This window comes from Mustelus asterias, chromosome 25, assembly GCF_964213995.1.
Source record: "Mustelus asterias chromosome 25, sMusAst1.hap1.1, whole genome shotgun sequence".
NCBI classification, from domain to species: domain Eukaryota; kingdom Metazoa; phylum Chordata; class Chondrichthyes; order Carcharhiniformes; family Triakidae; genus Mustelus; species Mustelus asterias.
In genome coordinates this window covers 12062454-12080527 of record NC_135825.1, presented here as the reverse complement: position 1 = coordinate 12080527, position 18074 = coordinate 12062454, and the positions used below count along the sequence as shown (strand labels likewise).

The window sequence follows — 18074 nt, the reverse complement described above, 5'->3', positions numbered from 1 at the left end:
TGGATTACGAGCCCAGTGACAATACCACGACACCACTACCTGTTATTAATGACTATCCACTATTTATGGCCACTGGTTTTGGTCTTGCCTGCAAGTGGAAACATCTTTGTTATCTCTACCTAAATCTTGAAGATCTCAAACAGATCGTTCATCAAAGAGAGGCCCAGCATGCTGAATCTCGCCTTAAGTTTTTTATTTTCCAAGGCAGAATGTGATTTGGCATTTTGCTGCCATCTAGCGAAATTATACTTCGCACCCTCGACAGACCAGATGAAGATTTTGGGGTTTTAAGTCGGCCTTTATTCACCCTTTAGCGAGGAAGTCTGCCTCCCACAAGGTGGCGTACTGGTACATGGCATGCACCATTCTATCTTTGTGTATCTTACATATAATTCTCATACACCAATCACAAGTCAACATTTGTTCAGAACTCATTGATATCCAATTACAGCGAATAGTTTTGATAACTTCATTTATGTTAGTTGAATATCGTTAACCAGTTATAGCCTCTATATGCTTGTCTAATTATAATGATTAATTACTAACGAGGTTTGCCTACATGGTTACACCAACCAAACATCCACACCTGCTTGCTATGGCTTGTGATTATCAGAGTTCTCCCCCTCTGTCTCTTGGGCAGCTTGTGTGTGCTGTCCATCTGTAAGTGTGGGAGCTGCACTGAAACATCTTCACAGCAGTTTCCCGGTAAACTTGTAATTAATTCACAGCGGACACTACTGCATTCAATGATGCTAATCCCTTCAGAATGATAGCATCTTTCATATTCCTATCTCACAGTAGAACCAGCAGCGATCCTAAATTAGAATTAGCTACATCCATATTTAACACAAAGAAGTACATTTATTTGGAGCCTTCAACATAGTAAAATGCCCCAAGACAGAAACTAAACCAAGGAAGGAGATATTAGTGAAGGTGAACAAAATCTATCAAAGGCTTAAGGCAGACATTTTAAGGAATGCCATAAAGGGATAATGAAGTGATGAATTAGACAGAGAGGATTCCAGAGCTGAGGGACACGATGGACGAAGTTACAGCAAACCAACTCTCATCACACAACAGATGGACTCGTTAGCGTTTGATAGCATTTTCTTGTTCTGAAGTTTTGTTCTGTTTTGGCAGTAATACCTGAGACTTTACAGGAATATATGACAGTGTAAACTGAAAAATGTCATCAAATCCAAAGTTGAGATGCAATAATTAACGAGGTCTCATTTCTGACGGTAAAGCCAAGGTCTATCTCCCTTTATGCCTATCCAATGAGCTTAAAGATTGGAGCCAATCCAAGATGCAGTTCAGTAAAACAGCATCAATACATTTAAGGCAAATCTACAGAAGCAAATGTGAGTGAAAGGAACAGAAGCTGATGCTGGTCTGGTTAGATAAAGAGGGACAGGAGGAGGCTTGTGTTGAGCATCAAATCCAGCATGGACCAGTTGGCCTGAATGGCCTGTTTCAGTCCTGTCAATTCGATATCATCCAGGTTTGAAAATTTCCAGACATTAGTCAGAGAATTCACACTTCATCTCCTCACCTGATTGTCAATAAGATTATTGTTGTCTCTTCCATGGCTTATGTCATTTGTATCTGAAAAATGAAAATGTTAACATTGAAAAGGCTTGAATCGGTATGGGAGATATGCTTAGAATGTCTGAACTGAACATGTGTTGCAGGGTACATGGCCCCACATTGATTTGCATTGAAAGAAAGGCAAATGGGTTGTTATCTTTTGCTGCAGAGGGGTTTGTGTATAAAATGGGGAATTGGTGAGGCCACACCTGGAGTGCCGTTTGTAGGTTTTGGGCTCCAGGTAGGACATACCCACCCTCGGTTCACAGCGTTAATTCCCGATACGGGAAATTGTGTTATGAGGAAAGATTGAGTCGACCAGGTGTAATAACTCGAGGCAACTCGATGTGGTAAGTTACAAACTAAAGGATTTATTGATTGAGAAGAACTCAATACAATGAAGGGTTTAACAGCACAACGATACAGGTCTACTCCTAACAATGTCCTGGCTTCAACAATAGCCTCCAGCCCCTGGGGCTGAATGCCCTCGCTCCCGGTAGGCTCCCTATAGGCTTGTGCACTTGCACTCTATTGGTTACGGCCCAGTCACATGGCCCCTGAAGAATTGCGCAATAAAGGGGCAATGGTACCACACCAAGCCGATATTCTCTGCTGTTCAGCAGGATGAGCGATGATCTCATTGAAAGAAAAATCTTAATTGACTTCACAGGGCAGATATTGAGGAAATGTTTCCACTGACTGGGGAATCTAGAACACAGAGTCCATAAGACCATAAGATATAGGAGCAGAATTCGTCCATTCAGCCGATCGAATCTGCTCCACCATTCAATCATGGCTGATAAGTTTCTCAACCCCATTCTCCCGACTTTTCTCCACAACCTTTGATCCCCTTCCCAATTAAGAATCAATCTATCTCTGCCTTAAATCTGTCACAGTCTCAGAGCACAGTGTGGGCCCATTTACTGAGATTGGGCGAGATTACAGAAAGTTCTGTATCTTTGGAATTCTCCATCGCAGAGAGCTGTGAATGCTCCACCATTGAGTGCACTCAAGTCAGACATGGATAGATTTTTGGGAGCTTGGGGAACCAGGCTGTCACACTGAAAGATCACTGAAAGATTTCCCTCACATAGCTAAGCAAAGAAATGGCTTGGGGTGGAATTTTCCCATCCCGTCCACATTGCGAATCGTGGCAGGCGGGACAGAGAATTTCACGTACCATTTAAAAGGTCCATTGACCTTAAACGGGAACTTCCAATCTTGGGGTGTACACGGCCAAAATAATCCCGCCCTTGGTCTTAAACAGATTTACATGATCCTATTGAATGGCGGAGCAGACTCGATGGGCTGAATGGCCTACTCCTGTTCCTATTTCTTATTGACTTATGGTCTCTATCATTCCAAACCCATGTTGAGTTTCACTTCCTCCAGAGTTCACAGGGTTATTTGTTGTTTCCGAACAACAGCAACAACTTCAATATTCTTCCATGTTGAATACATCTATGTTAGAATGTGCAGGATACCAGAATCAGAGATGTTTGTTGATTGCAGCAAATTAGGTTCTCTTTATATTCTTCAGAAAATGATTGTAACAGAACAAAATGATTCGGGAGAAACAGAAACTCACCCTTGCCGATTCGCCTCCGGTACAAAAGTAGAGAAACAGCGAACACCACAAGAATGGCCCCCAGCACCCCGAGCACAATGTAAATCAGACTGTGACACAGAGAATAGGAAATGAGCAGTGTTGGACTTTACAATCATAGAAAGTTTACAGCACAGAAAGTGACCACTTGGTCCATCATGTCTGTTGTGTCTAAAAACCGGCCCCCCAGTGCAGTCCCATTCTCCAGCATTGTGTCCATTGCCCTGCAGATTATCCAGACATCTCTGAAATGAGTTGAGTGTTTCTGCCTCTACCACCCTTTCAGAAATCTGCAGCCCTCTGGGTGAAAACACTTTTCCTCATCTCTCCTCCCATCTTTCTACCAATTTCTTTAAATTTATGCTCCCGAGTCACTGACCTCTCTGCTAAAGTAAACTGGTCCTTCCTGTCCACTCTATCTGGGCTGCTTTTAATGTTGTCCATCTCAATCAATTCTCCCCTAAACCAAGGACAACAACCCCAGCCGACCAATGTTTTCTTCTTGGCTGCAATTTTCCAGTCCTGGCAACATCCCTGTAAGTCTCCTCTCTGATACATCCTTTTTGTCATGAGGTGACCAGAACTGCTCACAGTGCTCAAGTTATGGCCTAACTAATATTTTATATAGTTCCAGCATAACCTTTCTGACCTGAAATTCCATACCTTGGCTAATGAATGAAAGGATTCCATGTGCCTTCTTAACCACCTTATCGACCTGTCCTGCTACCTTCAAGGACCTCTGGGCATTCACTCCAAGGATTTTCACTTCCTCTATATCCCCCAGTATCCTCCCATTTATTGTCTAACCATTTGCTTTGTTTGACCTGCTCAAATGCATCACCTCACCCTTCTCTGAGTTGAATTCCATTTGCCACTTTTCTGCCCACCTGACCAGTCCATTGATATCTTCCTGCAGCCGATAGCAATCCTCCTCGCTATCTACTGCATTGGTAATTTTCATTACATTACATCTAAATCATTAATATATGCCAGAGAAAGCAGGGGACCGAGCACTGAGCATTGGAAACAGCCTTCCAGTCACAAACACAGCCATCAACAATCATCCTTTGTTTCCTGCCACTATTGATTCTTGGCCATTTGTTCAAGGAAGTGGGTTTTGAAATTATACAGCACTTTTCATGACCTTTGGATGGTCTAAAGAATTTTACAATCTGGGAAGTATTTTTAGACAATCACCACTGTTGTGATATGGGAGATGTGGAAGCCAATTTGCACACAGCAAAATCTCAGAAACAGCAGTGAACTTTGACCAGATCAATATTGGCCATTTCTTCAGAGATTTCCTTGTCTGCTTTCTCTGTAGATAAGAAGTGACCTGCTGCGTATTTCCAGCAGCTTTTTCATCATTTTGATGTTTAGTTGGTATTTTTTCCTCATCACCATTGTAACCTCCGCGTTAACACAGCAGCCTGAGCACGCACCCTAATGACATCACATCAAATCAACCCTTTTTAAAACTCGCACCTTCATTATGAAGCGAACACAACAACATCCCGCCAAGGTTTCTGATCTGAGAGCGATTGAAAAATGATGCCCAGTCTCCCGGATCGTCAGAGACTGGACATATGACCCAAGATGTGTGTCAGGACCCTGCAGATGACGCAACATGATGACCTCCATGGGAATTGCCTGGGACATTGGAACTTCCAACGGACAATTCTGCTGTACCCTGAGTCCCTCTGTGAAAATCTTCAGCTCTGGGTAAGAGTCAGACACTTCAAACAATTCCATGGGGCTTAACTGGATAGTTACCCAGGAAATGTTAGACTGAAAGAATCAAGTTTAATTCCTGGGTAATCACAGAACTGACCCCCGAATAATCACACTGACCCCCTGGAGTCCCCCCAATCCTCTGATGAACCCCCTGACATACCAACTATCACCCCACACCCCGACTATCCCATCTGACCTTGTGACGACGCCACAACCTGAGCCAATCCGATTACTCTCACAGACTACTCTTTGCACCCACCACTAGCTTACCCAAGGTCCAAATCAGATTAGCCCCCAAACCAGGCTACCCCTGCCAATCTGACCCGATTACCATCCTATTCATCTACCACCTCATCAACCTCCTACCACACCCAACTGCCACCCTCCACATCTACCACCTCACCTATCTGCAACCCTACCCATCTCACACACCTATGACCTCCCACAACTGTCTTCTCACCCACCTACCACCATTGCCTCCTGCTACCAACACATCGATACACCTGTCTCCCGATCCATCGTTCACCCGACCCACCTGTGGTCCTACAGAGTTCCGATGGAGTTCTCCGAGGGACGCTGCGCTCCACAGTTCTGGAGAATCTGGACTTGGAAGATCAGGCAAGAAATGTGGAGCTGAGTCGAGGGTGGAAAGCTTCAAGCGGAGTGGCAATCCAACAATGATTGCTGCTCTGTGACTGGCCCAGGACAATAAATGACATCCATCCTCACGCCAAAGTTGTTAAAGAGGATTTAATCACTCACACAGAAGCCATGTCATTTAAACACTAACAATAAAAACAGCGTACCTTTCAGCAGGTTTGGAGTTTGGAATTGACGAATGCATTGACGATACCGTTAAAACTTCACAAGAATTTTCAGGTCCGACTGAAAGAAGGAAACAACATTCAGATCAGCCTCATTTTCATTGTCGTGAACCGAGAGAGTCACATTGTCAAATGGCACTTCGACCTGAGGGAGAACCACGTTGAGGGAGCACCTCTTCTTGGGTTGTGGTTATTGCTGTTTAGGCCAGCAATTATTGCCCATCCCTAATTGCCCTGTGAAGATGGTCATGAGATGCCTCTTGAACCGCTGCAGTCCACGTGGTGTAGGTACATCCACTGTGCAGTGAGGGAGGGAGCACCCATCGTGTCTATGCCAGTCAAAGACAATTGTCTTTCCAGCACTTGGCCCATAGCCTTGCATGCCTTGGCATCACGAGTGCACATCTAAATATTTCTTAAATGTTATGAGGGTCTCTGAGACACCAGGAAAATTTGCCTATTCCTCCTGGAAGAGGGCCATGAAATCATTTACATTGAGCTGAAAGGATGCATGGATCAGCAGTTCAACCAGACAATAGCACCGTCAACAGCAGAGCGCAATCTCCGTGCTGTACAGTGATATCAACCCCTTTCTCGGAAGGAGAATTTGAACTCACAACCCATTGGTTTCAGAAATCAGGCTGCTACCAACTGAGCCCCTTCTGACACTGACATATTTGAATATTAAACATTCAAACTGGTTAACGTCCTCATTAATTCAGGACTATCGTTAGTGTTTATGTTAACACTGAGTAATTCAGTGTTTAGAACATGGAATTCTGAGACTTTGAGCAGCATTTTGTGATGATAGAATTTTTCGGCAAAGAAGGAAATTTGGTCCATTGCCCTCCATCGCTATGAAAGAATTTGCCATTTAGAATCAGAGAATCCATGCAGCGCACAAGGAGGCCATTTGGCCCATCGAGTCTACAGCGACACTCCCATTGTCGTGTCTTTTCCCCAAATCCTCCTAAATGTCTGCTCCTTTTTAGCTTCCCTTGTGAAAGCTGTTATTTATTCTGTTTCTCACGCAATCCATATCTTAATAATCATTTGCATCAATAAAATTCTCCCAATTTCTCCCGCTGTCCATGTTGTGATGATCTTAACTGTAATCTCTCCAGTATTCACTCTCTTACTACTGGAAATAATTCGTCTCAATTTATCTTATCAAAGCCTCTAATAATTTTGAATAGATTTAGCAGACTATTTCCTTCTATTCTACTGATTCTTTGCCGGTGTTAGCTGTTGGTAGCACTCTTGTGTCTGCAGCCACAAGGTTCTGTGTTCTCGCCCTACTCTTGGACTCAAAAATCAAAGCTGACACTCCTGTGCAGTACCGAGGAAGTGCTGCACTGTTGGAGGTGCTGCCTTTCGGATGGATGTTGAACTGAGTCCCCAATCTGCCTGCTCTATGGGCAGCATGGTGACACAGTGGTTAGCACTGCTGCCTCACAGAGACCCGGGTTCAAATCTGGCCTCGGGTGACTGGCTGTGTGGAGTTTGCACATTCTCCCCTTGTCTGCGTGTGTTTCCTCCGGGCACTCTGGTTTCCTCCCACAGTCCAAAGATGTGCGGATTAGGTGGATTCGCCAAGCTAAATTGCCCCTCAGTGTCAGGGGGAACTAGCTGGGGTAAATGCATGGGATTATGGGGATAAGGCCTGGGTGGGATTGACGTTGGCGGAGACTCGATGCGTCAAATGGTCTCCTTCTGCACTGTAAGATTCTATGGATTCTATGAATCCATGGATGTATAAGATCGATGGCACTCGATCTCCTGAAGGAAAAACAGAAGCGTTATCCCAAAATCACCCGGCGATCCTTATCCCTCAATCAAAAACATGTTATCAGTTCATTATTTTGATCTTGCTGTGTGTAAATTGGCTGCTGTGTTTGGTTCCTGCCTGACAACAGTGACAGTGCTTCAAAAAGCATTTCATTGGTTGGAAAGTGCTTCGAGAAGTCAGGTGACTGTGAAAGTAAATGTAAGACATTCTTTCATTTTGTAAGTGAGACCTCTTAAGATGCTATCATTTCACATCAACTCTTCAACTCTCGGGCCTTACCATTCATCCTAAAGCAAGAGACATCAGCTAAAGATTGTTATTCACAATTTGATCTCCAAGAAATGGGAACAGGAATGGTTAATGGAGACCTTGTCAGTCAAGTTCTATTTAATATTAATGGGATTACTGCAAAATTTACACATGTTTGGGGAATATTTTACGATCCTGATATTTTCAATCAATATTTTAATCAGTAAGTTTGTTCCGAGTGGTTGAGGGACAAAGCAGAGTGAATTTTTGTCAGTTGCAGTCATTCAGAGAGACATTAGGAAGCGAACCAGCAACCAGTATAGACAAACATCAATAAATATTTCACTGACCACATCGTATGTTTACACTATCACTTACCAACGTTGTTGATCTGTGTCACATAACTGCAATTCTCCCCTAATCCGTTGATCACTGAAATGTTAAACATTTCACTGGATTTTTCTCCCTGGTTATTTGAGGCTGTGCAGTAATATTGATGATGTTGCTGTTTGAAGGATTGACAATGTAGATCCAGTTTATTGGTGTCAGAGATCTTTGAATCTTCGGACGGGGCCTTTTCATACCATGTGTACTGAATGGGAAGTGATCCCTGGACAGACTCACAGGAGACGGACACTGAGCCCCCAGAATATGAGGCATTTGGTGGTGATAGAAATCTAAGTTCAGGAACAGACACGGGTTCTGTGGGAAGAAGACAATCATTCACGGATTTTCACAGTAACTTCATTGCAGTGTTAATGTAAGCCTACTTGTGACGCGAATTTAAAAATGCTTTAACTTTAAAATTCAAAATTTTAAACTTAAGAATGACGAAAAAATTAAATAATATCATATTACAAATATTTCAACACCTCATCCAGGGTGTGAGGAGGAAGGGCAAGTGTTAGATAGAGAGAGAGATGGCAGTGGGAACTAGCCGAATGTAGGTAGTATCTATTGATTGCTGTCATGGACAGCAGATATTCATGATAGCAGATTAGTTAGGAACAAGCATTGGAGTGCGACCTGAGACAGACTGTGGATGTTTGCTGAGATAACGGGGACTTAAATATCTTTCTAAAAATCTAATCTTGACCTGAATTTTCCGATATCGAGCGATCCGTCGCCGCTGTCAGTTGGAATAGGGAATTTGATGCTCAGCCAAATGCCATTCACAGCAGCGGGACTGGATAATTCCAGCTGCGGACGAGTTTAGTGAATTCCTGCCATTGTTTGTATTTGTATTTAACATTTTACTAACATTTAACATGAAGTACCATTTAACATTTAAGTGTGAGTACTGTTTAAAGTCTACGGCGGAGTTTTATGGCCTCGAATGAGCGAGACTGTAAAATCCCGCCCAAGGTCAACAGACATTTCCGTTGTCTGCCCCACACCCGCTCCGATACCATGGCGGGCGAGGCAGTAAAATTCTGACTCAGTATCATCCAAAGGGCATGAGCTGGGAGATAGAAGCTATCCACTGGCAGCATCTGGAATAGTTAATTGGGGAAACTGGCTTGAACTGGTCTTTTTGAATCGAGTCCCTTAGTTTTTGAAAATATAAATTCAGACATTCTCAGTGCAACCAGCACTGGAGTCTGACTTCAACCGAGTGTGGAGGTTTAATGAGCTGATGGAATTTACGACAGGGGAAGAAGTGAGCTGTTGGTGAGTATCTGGGGAGTATCCGGGATGGGGTCAAGGTCTATTGTCCAGCCATCGGGAGCATGGGTGTGGTTCCTGCCAACTTGTTAACCAGGAGAGCGGGTTCCAAGGTGCAATAAATCTGACCCCATCTCTCTGGATCATTACTCTGGGCCTCTGAATTACAATTCCTCCAACATAATCATTGTTCTAACTGCCCTCTAGCTGCCAGACTCTGCACTGCTGCGGAGCCTCGGGATATCGGAGCTGGCAATGTCTCCTCCCAGATAAAGCACCGATCAGACATTTCAGTCAAGAGTAATAAAGATAATCACTGAGAACAATGTACCGTCAGATATTTGTAGCTTTACAGGAAATATTGAAAGGAAGCCGGGCTTATCAATACCACAGCTGTACCATCCTGCATCTCCTGAGCGAAGATCCTCAATCGTAACAACAAATGATCTTTGTGTCTTGTTATCTGTGATCGACATTCTCCCTCGCCGTCCATCTGGATCGTCTGATTTTACCAAAACAGAGCACTGACGACTCCAAGATTTCACATGTGACTGGGACAATTTGTCATAGTAACAATCTATAGTGATCGATCTTCCCAAAACTCCTGTTACATTATTTTTTGCCCACAATGCACTTGGAGCTGAAAAGACAACAGGTCAAAAATTGAACTGAAAATAATTGTTGAATAGAAACAGATATATTTCAAATGGAATTACCACTGTGTTCAGAGAAATCTCTCCAATACATCTTCCAATGCAATTGGATACTTTCTTGTTTGAGATCATTGGGGTCATTCAATATGTGCTTCCTGCGGATTGATAATTAGACAACCATATTGAGATTGTATACCAAACCCTTTATAAAGCAAGACCTTGAGCGGTTCCATTAATCTTTTAGTCCTGGTTGGGACCTGTTGTGTTCACCACAGGCGTGTGGTTCTTGTTTATTTTCATTTTGTACAATAGAAGCACGGTTCCTTCACAGCCGGCTCCTGGAATTATTATATTCTCAAACAGCAATTGTCAGACTGCAGATTGTATGATCATCATCACATTGCTCTTAGAGGGAGCTTATTGCTCACAAATTGGTGCTGAGCTTCCTACATCACAACAATGGCTCTGAATCAGTTCCAGCATTGACCAGAACGGACTTTAAAACTGTCCTGAAGTTGTGAAAAGTGAAAAACGAATGCAATTCTATTTTTATTAAAATTGCTTTGAACGGCCAATAGAACTAAACCTGTGAGCAATTCAGACAGACATTAATTTAGAAATTAGTTGAATCTTTTGAAACTTAAGGTGATATTTACCAATGTTGCTGATTTGAGTCACATAACTGCAATCATTCTCTGAAATGTGGATCACTGACCCTGTAACCATTTCACTGGATTTTTCTCCCTGTTTATTTGAGGCTGTGCAGTAATATTGATGATGTTGCTGTCTGAATGATTGACAATGTAGATCCAGTTTATTGGTGCCAGAGATCTTTGAATCTTCAGACGGGGTCTTTTCATACCATGTGTACTGAATGGGAAGTGATCCCTGGACAGACTCACAGGTGAGGGACACTGAGCCCCCAGAACATGAGGCATTTGGCAGTGATAGAAATTTAAGTTCAGGAACAGACACGGGTTCTGTGGGAAAAGGACAATCATGAACGGATTTTCACAGTAACTTCATTGCAGTGTTAATGTAAGCCTACTTGTGACACAAATTTTAAAAAGCTTTAACTTTAAACTTTGAAACTTTAAACTTGAGAATGACCAAAAAATTAAATAGTTTCATATTACCAATATTTCTACACCTCATCCAGTGTGTGAGGAGGAAGGGAAATTGTTAGAGAGAGAGAGAGAGATGGCAGTGGGAGCTTGGCCGAATGCAGGTAGTATCTATTGATTGCTGTCGCGGACAGCAGATATTCATGATAGCAGGTTAGATAGCAACAAGCATTGGAGTGTGACCTGAGATAGACTGTGGATGTTTGCTGAGATAACGGAGACTTAAATATCTATCTAAAAATCTAATCTTGACCTGAATTCTCTGATATCGAGTGATCCGCCCTGCTGCCAGTTGGAATAGGGAAATTGGCGCTCAGCAAAACTCAGTTCACAGCAGCGGGACTGGATAATTCCAGCTGCGGACAGGTTCGGTGAAATTCGGCCATTATTTGGATTTGTATTTTTCATTTAACAGTAAGTACCATTTAACATTTAAGTGTGAGTACTGTTTAAAGTCGAGGGCGGGGATTTATGGTCTCGAATGAGCGAGAGTGGAAAATCTTGCCCAAGGTCAACAGACATTTCCGTTGTCTGCCCCACACCCGCTCCGATACCATGGCGGGCGAAGCAGTAAAATTCTGACGTAAGTACCATCCAAAGGGCATGAGCTGGGAGATAGAAGCTATCCACTGGCAGCAACTGGAATAGTTAATTGGGGAAACTGGCTTGAACTGGTCTTTTTGTACTGAGTCACTTTGTTTTTGAACATATAAATTCAGGCATTCTCAGTGCAACCAGCACTGGAGTCTGCCTTCAACCGAGTGTGGAGGTTTAATGAGCTGAGTGAATTTACTGCAGGGGAAGAAGTGAGCTGTTGGTGAGTATCTGGTGAGTATCCGGGAACGGGTCAAGGTCTATTGTCCAGGCATCGGGAGCATGGGTGAGGTCCTTGCCAACTTGTTAACCAGGAGAGCGGGTTCCAAGGTGCAATAAATCTGACCCCATCTCTCTGGATCATTACTCTGGGCCTCTGAATTACAATTCCTCCAACATGATCATTGTTCTAACTGCCCTCTAGCTGCCAGACTCTGCACTGCTGCGGAGCCTCGGGATATCGGAGCTGTCAATGTCTCCTCCCAGATAAAGCACCGATCAGACATTTCAGTCGAGAGTAATAAAGATAATCACTGAGAACAATGTACCGTCAGATATTTGGAGCTTTACAGGAAATATTGAAAGGAAGCCGGGCTTATCAATACCACAGCTGTACCATCCTTCATCTCCTGAGCGAAGATCCTCCATAGTGACAACAAATAATCCTTGTGTCTTGTGATCTGTGATCGACATTCTTCCTCGCTGTCCATCTGGATCGTCTGATTTTACCAAAACAGAGCACTGACGACTCCAATATTTCACATGTGACTGGGACAATTTGTCATAGTGACAATCTATAGTGATCGATCTTCCCAAAACTCCGGTTACATTATTTTTGGCCCACAAGGCCCTTGGAGCTGAAAAGACAACAGGTCAAAAATTGAACTGAAAATAACTGCTTAATACAAACATATATTTCAATAGGATTTACCACTGTGTTCAGAGAAATCTCTCCAATACATCTTCTAATGCAATTAAATATTTCCCTGTTTGAAATCGTTGGGATCATTGAATATGTGCTTCCCGAGGATTGACAATTAGACAACCATATAGAGATTGTTCACCAAGCCCTTTTAAAAGCAAGACCTTGAGAGGGCCCATTCATCTTTTAGTCCTGGTTGGGACCTGTTGTGTTTAGCACGGCGTGTGGTTCTTGTTTATTTTCATTTTGTACAATAGAAGCACGGTTCCTTCACATCCGGCTCCTGGAGTTATTGTATTCTCAAACAGCAATTGTCAGACAGCAGATTGTCTGCTCATGATCACATTGCTCCTTGAGGGAGCTTATTGCTCACAAATTGGTGCTGAGCTTCCTACATCACAACAATGGCTCTGAATCAGTTCCAGCATTGACCAGAACTGACTTTAAAACTGTCCTGAAGTTGCGAAAAGTGAAAAAAAAATGCAATTCTATTTTTATTAAAATTGTTTTGAACGACCAATAGAACTAAACCCGTGAGCAATTCAGACAGACATTAATTTAAAAATTAGTTGAATTTTTTGAAACTTAAAGTGATATTTACCAAGGTTGCTGATTTGTGTTAAGTAACTGCAATCATTCTCTGAAATGTGGATCACTGACACTGTAACCATTTCACTGGATTTTTCTCCCTGGTTATTTGAGGCTGTGCAGTAATATTGATGATGTTGCTGTTTGAAGGATTGACAATGTAGATCCAGTTTATTGGTGTCAGAGATCTTTGAATCTTCAGATGTGGTATTTTCGTACCATGTGTACTGAATGGGAAGTGATCCCTGGACAGACTCACAGGAGACGGACACTGAGCCCCCAGAACATGAGGCATTTGGTGGTGATAGAAATCTAAGTTCAGGAACAGACACAGGTTCTGTGGGAAAAAGACAATCATTCACGGATTTTCACAGTAACCTCATTGCAGTGTTAATGGAAGCCTACTTGTGACACTAATTTTAAAAAGCTTTAACTTTAAACTTTAAAATTTTAAACTTAAGAATTACCAAAAAATAAAATAATTTGATATTACAAATATTTCAACACCTCATCCAGGGTGTGAGGAGGAAGGGAAAGTGTTAGAGAGAGAGAGAGATGGCAGTGGGAACTTGCCGAATGCAGGTAGTATCTATTGATTGCTGGCATGGACAGCAGATATTCATGACAGCAGATTAGTTAGTAACAAGCATTGGAGTGTGACCTGAGATAGACTGTGGATGTTTACTGAGGTAACGGAGACTTAAAACATCTGTCTAAAAATCTAATCTTGACCTGAATTCTCTGATATCGAGCGATCCACCCCTGCTGCCAGTTGGAATAGGGAATTTGGCGCTCGGCCAAATCTCCATTCACAGCAGCGGGACTGGATAATTCCAGCTGCGGACGAGTTCGGTGAAATTTGGCCATTGTTTGTATTTGTATTTAACATTCAACAGCAAGTACCATTTAACATTTAAGTGTAAGTACTGTTTCAATTTGAGTGTGGGGTTTTATGGCCTCGAATAAGCGAGACTGTAAAATCCCAGCCAAGGTCAACAGACATTTCTGTTGTCTGCCCCACACCCGCTCCGATACCATGGCGGGCGAGGCAGTAAAATTCCGACGTAAGTACCATCCAAAGGGCAGGAGCTGGGAGATAGAAGCTATCCACTGGCAGCAACTGGAATAGTTAATTGGGGAAACTGGCTTGATCTGGTCTTTTTGTACTGAGTCCCTTTGTGTTTGAACATATTAATTCAGGCATTCTCAGTGCAACCAGCACTGGAGTCTGACTTCAACCGAGTGTGGAGGTTTAATGAGCTGGGGAATTAACTGCAGTGGAAGAAGTGAGCTGTTGGTGAATATCTGTTGAGTATCTGGCAATTGGTCAAGGTCAATTGTCCAGGCATCGGGAGCATGGATGAACATAGAACATAGAAAGCCACAGCACAAACAGGCCCTTCGGCCCACAAGTTGCGCCGATCACATCCCCACCTCTAGGCCTATCTATAGCCCTCAATCCCATTAAATCCCATGTACTCATCCAGAAGTCTCTTAAAAGACCCCAACGAGTTTGCCTCCACCACCACTGACGTCAGCCGATTCCACTCACCCACCACCCTCTGAGTGAAAAACTTACCCCTGACATCTCCTCTGTATCTACCCCCCAGCACCTTAAACCTGTGTCCTCTCGTAGCAACAATTTCAGCCCTTGGAAATAGCCTCTGAGAGTCTACCCTATCCAGACCTCTCAACATCTTGTAAACCTCTATCAGGTCACCTCTCATCCTTCGTCTCTCCAGGGAGAAGAGACCAAGCTCCCTCAACCTATCCTCATAAGGCATGCCCCCCAATCCAGGCAACATCCTTGTAAATCTCCTCTGCACCCTTTCAATGGCTTCAACATCTTTCCTGTAATGAGGTGACCAGAACTGCGCGCAGTACTCCAAGTGGGGTCTAACCAGGGTCCTATAAAGCTGCAGCATTATCTCCCGACTCCTAAACTCAATCCCTCGATTAATGAAGGCCAGTACGCCGTACGCCTTCTTGACCGCATCCTCCACCTGCGAGGCCGATTTAAGAGTCCTATGGACCCGGACCCCAAGGTCCTTCTGATCCTCTACACTGCTAAGAATGGTACCCTTCATATTATACTGCTGCTTCATCCCATTGGATCTGCCAAAATGGATCACCACACACTTATCCGGGTTGAAGTCCATCTGCCACTTCTCCGCCCAGTCTTGCATTCTATCTATGTCTCGCTGCAACTTCTGACATCCCTCCAAACTATCAACAACACCACCTACCTTGGTGTCGTCAGCAAACTTACCAACCCATCCCTCCACTTCCTCATCCAGGTCATTTATGAAAATGACAAACAGCAAGGGTCCCAGAACAGATCCCTGGGGCACTCCACTGGTCACTGACCTCCATGCAGAGAAAGACCCCTCCACAGCCACTCTCTGCCTTCTGCAGGCAAGCCAGTTCTGGATCCACAAGGCAACAGCCCCTTGGATGTGGTTCCTGCCAACTTGTTAGCCAGGAGAGCAGGGTCCAAGGTGCAATAAATCTGACTCCATCTCTCTGGATCATTACTCTGGGCCTCTGAATTACAATTCCTCCAACATAATCATTGTTCTAACTGCCCTCTCGCTGCCAGACTCTGCACTGCTGCGAAGCCGCGGGATAACGGAGCTGTCAATGTCTCCTCCCAGATAAAGCACCGATCAGACATTTCAGTTGAGAGTAATAAAGATAATCACTGAGAACAATGTACCGTCAGATATTTGTAGCTTTACAGGAAATATTGAAAGGACGTCGTGCTTATGAATACCACAGCTGTACCATCCTGCATCTCCTGAACGAAGATCCGCAATCGTAACAACAAATGACCTTTGTGTCTTGTTATCTGTGATCGACATTCTCCCTCGCCGTCCATCTGGATCATCTGATTTTACCAAAACAGAGCACTGACGACTCCAAGATTTCACATGTGACTGGGACAATTTGTCATAGTGACAATCTATAGTGATCGACCTTCCCAAAACTCCTGTTACATCATTTTTTGCCCACAAGGCACTTGGAGCTGAAAAGACAACAGATCAAAAATTGAACTGAAAATAATTGCTTCATACAAACATATATGTTTCAATAGGAATTACCACTGTGTCCAGAGGAATCTCTCCAATACATCTTCTAATGCAATTGGATACTTTCTTGTTTGATATCGTTGGGCACATTCAATATGTGCTTCCTGCGGATTGATAATTAGACAACCAGATTGAGATTGTATCCCAAGCCCTTTATAAAGCAAGACCCTGAGTGGATCCATTAATCTTTTAGTCCTGGTTGGGACCTGTTGTGTTCACCACAGGTGTGTGGGAAATCTTTATTTCATTTTGTACAATAGAAGCACGGTTCCTTCACAGCCGGCTCCTGGAGTTATTATATTCTCAAACAGCAATTGTCAAACAGCAGATTGTCTGCTCATGATCACGTTGCTGTTAGAGGGAGCTTCTTGCTCACAAATTGGTGCTGAGCTTCCTACATCACAACAATGGCTCTGAATCAGTTCCAGCATTGACCAGAACTGACTTTAAAACTGTCCTGAAGTTGTGAAATGTGAAAATTAAATGCAATTCTACTTTTATTAAAATTGCTTTGAACGACCAATATAACTAAACCTGTGAGCACTCAACCAGACATTCATTTAAAAATTAGTTGTATTTTTTGAAGCTTAAAATGATATTTACCAATGTTGCTGATTTGTGTTAAGTAACTGCAATCATTCTCTGAAATGTGGATCACTGACACTGTAACCATTTCACTGGATTTTTCTCCCTGGTTATTTGAGGCTGTGCAGTAATATTGATGATGTTGCTGTTTGAAGGATTGACAATGTAGATCCAGTTTATTGGTGCCAGAGATCTTTGAATCTTCAGACGGGGTCTTTTCATACCATGTGTACTGAATGGGAAGTGATCCCTGGACAGACTCACAGGAGACAGACACTGAGCCCCCAGAACATGAGGCATTTGGTGGTGAGAGAAATTTAAGTTCAGGAACAGAAACGGGTTCTGTGGGAAAAAGACAATCATGAATGGATTTTCACAGTAACTTCATTGCAGTGTTAATTTAAGCCTACTTGTGACACAAATTTTAAAAAGCTTTAACTTTAAACTTTGAAACTTTAAACTTGAGAATGACCAAAAAATTAAATAGTTTCATATTACCAATATTTCTACACCTCATCCAGTGTGTGAGGAGGAAGGGAAATTGTTAGAGAGAGAGAGAGATGGCAGTGGGAGCTTGGCCGAATGCAGGTAGTATCTATTGATTGCTGTCACGGACAGCAGATGTTCATGATAGCAGATTAGATAGCAACAAGCATTGGAGTGTGATCTGAGATAGATTGTGGATGTTTGCTGAGATAATGGAGACTGAAAATATCTATCTAAAAATCTAATCTTGACCTGAAATCTCTGATATCGAGTGATCCACCCTGCTGCCAGTTGGAATAGGGAAATTGGCGCTCAGCAAAACTCAGTTCACAGCAGCGGGACTGGATAATTCCAGCTGCGGACAGGTTCGGTGAAATTCAGCCATTATTTGTATTTTTCATTTAACAATCAGTACCATTTAACATTTAAGTGTGAGCACTGTTTAAAGTCGAGGGCGGGGATTTATGGCCTCGAATGAGCGAGACTGGAAAATCTTGCCCAATGTCAGCAGACATTTCCGTTGTCTGCCCCACACCCGCTCCGATACCATGGCGGGCGAGGCAGTAAAATTCTGACGTA

At 43.1% G+C, this 18074-nt stretch overlaps 2 protein-coding genes across 2 annotated transcripts in view; one reads left to right on the top strand and one right to left on the bottom strand.

Annotated features, from left to right (window-relative positions):
* LOC144511684 (uncharacterized) overlaps window positions 1–5608 on the top strand; it is a 124767-nt gene extending 119159 nt beyond the window's left edge. The window contains exon 18 of the mRNA XM_078241919.1: window positions 5477–5608. Within this exon, the coding sequence (XP_078098045.1) occupies window positions 5477–5608 (132 nt within the window). The remainder of the gene's footprint in view (window positions 1–5476) is intronic.
* The window catches only part of LOC144511708 (titin-like), a 301563-nt gene that overhangs the window by 240935 nt on the left and 42554 nt on the right, over window positions 1–18074 (bottom strand). Inside the window, 7 exon segments of the mRNA XM_078241933.1 lie at window positions 8168–8491; window positions 9786–10094; window positions 10764–11087; window positions 12374–12682; window positions 13349–13672; window positions 16052–16360; window positions 17028–17351. Of these exon segments, the coding sequence (XP_078098059.1) occupies window positions 8168–8491; window positions 9786–10094; window positions 10764–11087; window positions 12374–12682; window positions 13349–13672; window positions 16052–16360; window positions 17028–17351 (2223 nt within the window).